A 6,532-nucleotide genomic window follows, 5' to 3' on the forward strand; every position below is an offset into this window, starting at 1 on the left:
CTAAGAGTTAAGATTTTTGTTCTCAACATTTTAGTTCTTCGTCCATCATTTATGGGAAAAAAACTTAAACTTGTCACATCAACGTTATAATTTCAATCAACGGTCACTTGTGATCAATTAAAAATTTCGTATACAACATAATTTTGTTGAAATTAATGATTCATAGATATTCCTATATTGTTCTATTGCTCTTTGTTAAAATTAATAAATAAAGTGGAAACATATGATTCTTAAGAAATTTCAATAAAAAACCTATTAAATAGACACATCACAACTTTACTTAAACTTATAGTGCAAATTTATTGAAACTAAAAATTTAGAGTAGAAATTGATACAAGTCGTGGAAATAAAAACTTTAACCACTATTTTTCTAATCCCTCAAAGATATTAAATGCACTAACTTTATGATTCAAAAGTCAAATCTGACCGACTAGTTAACAATCTGTAAAGAAGCTAAAGGACCCCACATGTCATCATTCTTAAGACTTGAAAAATTGAAGCATTTGTGCTGGATGGCATACCCATGGGTCATTACATCATAAAGGCAAATTTATCATTCTTCTCTTAGTAACTTTAAAAGGTAAGGAAAAGAAAGTTAAGGTTTATTTATTTATTTTGGTCGAAGAGGCTCTGTTTCTTGTTTTTTCGGTAAATATTTTTCATTTTTGTAAAATTATTAGAGAAGAGAACAGAATTGTCCATAATCTAACAATTTTACATTTTTCATCTAAAGATTTATCTTTTTAAGACAGAGTTAATTCCTTCCTCTATTTTATCCCACATCTTCGAGAGGGAATGATGTTTAATTGCTGGATTATGTGGGTTTTAATGGATCTCAATTTTAGAAGAAAGGAAGAGAGGGAAAAAAGGGAGGAGGGTTAAGGTAAGACTATTCACCATATAACTCATTCCTACACCAATCACCAATGAACATAACAAAATTAAAGTTAAAAGTTAGAATCCAAATCCTTGCATCGTTATACCTTGACTAATCAGATCAAATCACGTGTTAAAGATTTTCATTTTATTGTACCTCCAATCAATTTATGTGGTTAAATTATAAATGTGATTCTTATGGATAGAAAATTGTTAAAATTTGATCTCTCTAATTATAAAAGTTATAATTTAATACTTACAATTTAAAAAAGAAAATCCTAAATGATCCTTATAGTATATAATAATATCGATCTCCTAAATAGTTTTTATCATTTTAAAATCTTTGTAAATAATCCCTACCAAAATAACTATGGGTGATCTATACCAATGACTATTTGGGAGAGATTTATAATTTATTTTCCTATTGACAAACTTACTTCAATTATATAAAATTAAATTCTAATTATAAACCATATAATTCTAATTATAAACCATAAAAACTAAATTCTATTTTTCCCCCCAAATCATAGAAACCAAATTTGTAGTTTAACCAATTTGTGTCATTACACATGAACAAATCATACATTTAATTGAACTATTTGACCGCCAATTTATCTTACTATTTTAAAATAAAAAAATGAAAAATAAATAGATTCACATATCAGAAACCAAGATAAACACAAGAATAAATGAGTTTACAATGCATACCATTCATTTCATCTACATAAAAGAAGGATTTAAGAACTTCTAGAAGCAAATCATTCCTGGCACAATTTATTGTTTTGATTAGGAAAATGATTCTGAACAAAAAAAAGGGGAAAAAAATCCAAAGGGTGCTACTGCTACTAAGTCTTTTTCAAGATCTTCAAGACCCTGCCAAAGGTTGTAAGGTTTACAAGTCATGAATAAATGGGATCCCCAGGACTTGGAACCTCTATTAAATACAGCGTCCTAACTCCAATCCAATAGACAGCCATAATAATATACAAAGTTTCAACTGTTTCTACAATAACAGTATCAAAACCACCCAAACTTCAAATAAATAGACTCAAATTTTGCTGTTATGCTGAGCAAAGATCTCCAAATTCAACAGTTTACATGGTCGATTCGAGGCAAATTCATTCAGTACCTTGCATAGGTACCATCAGATGCTGGGCTTGTGACTGCGAAATAAAAAAAAGATGGTATTAAACCTTGGAGAGAGAGAAGTAAATTTTGCTTTGGAATTACTTATTAGATAAAAACACTTCTAAGACGCTACTTGAAAGTTGAAACTACTGTGAATAAGTAAAAATTCCTAACATTGTACTTCAAAACAGGCCCTTATTCCTATTCTTGCTTATTTATATCTTAATTATTTGTACAGGACAACCATTTGGCAGTGTAATATTTTCATTTGCATTAGAAAACTCATTGGATATTAATTATTTTGGGTGGAAGGCAACATGATCAAAGCCTCTAGATTTACCACTTTTGACCATTTTACACAAAGGGGGATGATCCCAATACAAAGAAGCTCAAAAAAGTTGCCTCATTTTCTAGGTAACCTAAAAAAGATACAAATACCAATATATTGCCCTTTCACCAAGGCTAAAAGGGAAATAGCCTTTTACTGCTATAAGCCATCTCCTTGAAACGTTCAAATTTGTATACTAATTTATCATATATTTCAATTTTCAACCAAGATTTTGATATGAGAGCTCTAAAACAAACCCCAAGTAATATAAGATATGCTTTGACAATGACGAAAGAACTTTAAGAATCATGAAGATATAAACATAAACAAAACTAATATGCTTATGCGAAGAAGTTACTAAAAGAAGGGGAAAACAAAAAAAACAACTTAAACCACTCCATGAAGGGGGAAAAGAACTTAAACAACGAAGTTACTTTACTAGTATAGAAGAGTGTGGGGTGGAGTGTAAATAACAAACATTGTCCAAAGAAAATAAATAACAGATGAAATTCAACTTGTAACTCCAAGTCCCCCAAAAATAGTTCTTGACATGCTTTTTCTCTACACACCAACTATTTTGATGTTACACTAAGAATTCTAGCAAATTCTCACAAAGACCTCTGGCCGCCACAATCGACAAATAGATCAAGTTCCAAACACATCCTGTTACCATTAGATGGACAGGTTAATGGGGAGACTACCAAGGACATTTGTATCACTTGATGACAGAAGAGTAGACATGACTTTTAATCAGATGGACAAGCACTCCTGAAAGTGCTTCCTCTAAAGTTATTTTTTAAAGTAATTCGAGAATTATCAAGATAACATTTAATTATATGACCAAATACCATAAGAGTTTTGACAAAAGTAACTAATTACCTAAAAAAACCTTCCACAATCCAAGAGTCATTGCAAATTCACCCTAAGAGCATGTTTGGAAATAATTTTGAAATGTTGGACATCATTTTTCCAGATTCAAAATCATTCTAAAACATAAATTAAATCATTCAAAAACATTTTCATGCTTGGTTTTACGCTTTCAAATGTGATTTTTCATCCCATCAAAATTAATTTGGAATGACAAAATGCATGTGTTTTAGACTGATACTGAAAATGGCCAAAAAGGTTTTAATCATTTCAAAATCAATTCCAAACATGCCCTGTGTATGCCCAAAACTGCTTCTTTACTTCTTCAAAAGACATTGTGAAAGTACATGCATATTATTATTTGAGAGTGAGTGTGGGAGAAAGAGAGAGAGAATGAAAGAGAGAGAGAGATAGTACTTGAGAACTTGCATAATTAACTCCTTGGGAAAACGACCCTTGATGAGCAATCTATAGAATTGAAAAGAGAGGTGGTCAGAAGAAAACACCAAAAATCCAGCTCAATGGAAAAAAAAGGTATATCGAACTCATATAATTGACCTGGGAAATAGAGGTTGGATGAGCTTCTTTCTTAGCTGACGCATCACCACCTTTAGCAGACCCCTTAGTGTCACCCTGTAAGACAACACAAACACTAAATAAAAACCTCCTAATTTCATACATGATGTTGACAATTCACAGAGACAGTAAAGAAAACTCTATCTTACCTCCGTCTAAAACGCCCCCAAGTCCAAACCAGCAGGCAAAAAAATGCAAAAACCAAAGCATCCACCCATCAGTTGAAGAACACAACGAACAGCAGTAAAATTAACCACCAAAAATAAATAAAGCTCCATTGATAGTTTTGGTTTATGGTCCTTGGGAAGCGTGCTTGTTTTCTCACGTTTTCTTTACCATGATTTTCATCTAAGGAAATGAAAATTTTGAATTCATAGCTAAATTCCAAAAACAAAATCAAGTTTCTAAAAACTTTTATTTATTTTTTTTAGTTTCCAAAAGCTTTGCTTTTGTTTTTGGATTTTGACTAAGAATTCAAACATTTCTTTATGAAAGATGAAAACAATACTAAAGCAATAATGAGAAAATAAGCATATATTTCAAAGAACTGAAAACTAAAGACGAAATAATTATAAAAAAGTGTCTAACAAAGTTAACAAGACTAGAAAGCTCCCTGTTAAAACCATCAACCGAATCGTAAAAGTAGATAATGAACAAGATGCAAATGTAAATTCTATTTAATACAGTTCTTTCATCAGAGTTAAAGCATTAGAATTAGCCGACTGACTACCTCTCTGTATTTCGTCAAGTAGGTTTTAAGTGGATCGATATAATCCTCAAATCCAAGAGTGGCCATGGCCCAAAGTAAATCATCTCCATTAATCGTCTTCCGTTTCTCTCTTTGACATTTATCACTTGCCCTAGAAACAATTCAGCCATTGGGAGGGAAAAAAAACCCCCAAATTCAGAACATAGGAGAAGGGAAAATCAACAAATCAAAATTGATCATAGAAATACGCCCATACTCGCTGGTAATAAAACTGATAAACTCCGATACACATTCTTGTACGGTTTCTTTAGCATCCTTGGCAATCTTTCCATTAGCAGGAAGAGCCTTCTTCATGATCCTGCTAATATTCGCAATAGGAAGAAACCTATCCTGTTCACGAACATTAGACCTCGGACTCTGCTCACCGCTCTCATGGCTTCCTCCGCCGGGACTCGCCGGAGCATCAGCCATTTTCAAACCAAAACCCTATACGCGAAACAACATCATCAATCCCAGAGACCAGAAAAAAAAGAACAAAACCCATGAACAAGCCCTTCAAACGCAAGGTCCAGAAGAACCCAGAAGCAAAAATGGAAGATGGGTGAGAAATTAGAAGGGAAATACGAAAAGGGTTGTCGGTTTGAAGAGAGACGATTTGAGAGAATTGAAAAATGGAAAAAAGAGAAGAAATAATTCTTTTACCTGGTGGGAGAAAACGGAAGATTTGTAATTTGGGCGCGAGAGAGAAGGAATTAGATCGGGTGGAAATGGAGTGGTGGAATGGAATCGGACGATGGTGAAGATAGGAGCAAGGAGACGACTGAGATGAGAGAATCAAGTTTATCAGCACCGTTCGTTTTTGTTTTTCCCTTTTTCAGGGCAAATTCAGAAGAGGAAAAGGGCAAAAACCAAAGCGCTTTTTATTTTCTTATTTTATTTTTTTTCCCTATTTTTTGGAGGAATTTTATTTTAAATAAATAACATTTTTCCGGGTTTTTCCTGCGGTTTGCCGGTTTCTACTCTCGAATGAGCTTAACGAATCAGATCTAAACACGTGTTGCTGCTTCTCATCGTTGTTTCCCAGCCACTCGTCTGGCGGTCGCTAGTTTATGAAACGACGTCGTCTTTTTTGCCGACTGAAATCGGCTCTCTCTCTCTTTACTGACTCATTGATAAACAAATGGCCGAGTTACATAAAAGCGACACGATTTATTTATTTATTTAATTCTGATTGTTTTTAAGATAATTAAATATTATTTTTTAAAAAATATATATTAATTTCGACTATAAATTTATTATGTTGTCTAAATTGAAACCATAAACTTTTAATTTCATCAACGTTTACTCTAAATTTATATTAGTGTTACATTTTAATACTCCGTTAAATTTTAACTAATTTACTTAAGAATTTAACATAAATTTACTTAAGAGTTTTAAAAAAAATACTGTCAAATTCTTTATAAATTCGTTAATTTCATTGAAATAAAGTTTTACACCAAAATAAGTTTAATCAACACATAAATTAGTCATGTTGAATTACATTATTATTGTAATTCTGAACTATCCTCTTATTTTTCTTATGATTTTACAAGAGGGAGCATCCCTTATATATACAACTATGTTAGTCAATTATGGAAAAACTTATAACGGCAAAAAATTGTACATATGGTAAGAATAAGAATAAATACAAATTACAGGGAATAAAATCCAACTGGATAAGGGAAGTAGAAGGCTTTTCATATTCAACACTCCCCTTCAAGCTGGGTTGTATATGTTGATTAAGTCCAGCTTGTTTTTTTTAAGTTTTCAAACATATTCTTGAATAGGGCCTTTGTAAGTATGTCAGCAATTTGCCTCTTGGTAGGTATGTAGTTGAGTGAGATGCTTTTGTTTTCAATTTTTTCTTTAATAAAATGTCGATCAATGTCCACATGTTTTATGCGATCATGATGGACTGGGTCTTTGGCGATACTTATAGTAGCTTGATTATCACAGTGTACTTCCATGGTTCTTCTGATTTGATTTTAAGTTTAGATATAATGCTTTTG

At 32.1% G+C, this 6,532-nt stretch overlaps 1 protein-coding gene across 2 annotated transcripts; it reads right to left on the minus strand.

The window, feature by feature from the left end:
* Positions 1 to 1,621: 1,621 nt before the first annotated feature.
* On the minus strand, positions 1,622 to 5,413 carry LOC120091979 (nuclear transcription factor Y subunit B-10-like). 2 transcript variants are annotated; one of them, XM_039050162.1, is made up of 7 exons: positions 5,187 to 5,409; positions 4,741 to 4,970; positions 4,506 to 4,635; positions 3,925 to 3,930; positions 3,758 to 3,832; positions 3,617 to 3,667; positions 1,622 to 2,039 (listed from the first exon to the last, which is right to left on the minus strand). In XM_039050162.1, exons 2-7 carry the CDS (start codon positions 4,953 to 4,955, stop codon positions 1,995 to 1,997), a joined length of 522 nt encoding a protein of 173 aa, XP_038906090.1. In that variant the 5' UTR covers positions 4,956 to 4,970; positions 5,187 to 5,409; the 3' UTR covers positions 1,622 to 1,994. The 2 variants fall into 2 exon arrangements, with proteins under 2 accessions (XP_038906090.1, XP_038906091.1); XM_039050163.1 differs by lacking the exon at positions 1,622 to 2,039 and adding an exon at positions 2,082 to 2,995 and having other exon boundaries at positions 5,187 to 5,413.
* Positions 5,414 to 6,532: the final 1,119 nt, after the last annotated feature.

The sequence above is a fragment of the Benincasa hispida genome, chromosome 11 (genome assembly GCF_009727055.1).
Source record: "Benincasa hispida cultivar B227 chromosome 11, ASM972705v1, whole genome shotgun sequence".
Taxonomy (NCBI): Eukaryota; Viridiplantae; Streptophyta; class Magnoliopsida; order Cucurbitales; family Cucurbitaceae; genus Benincasa; species Benincasa hispida.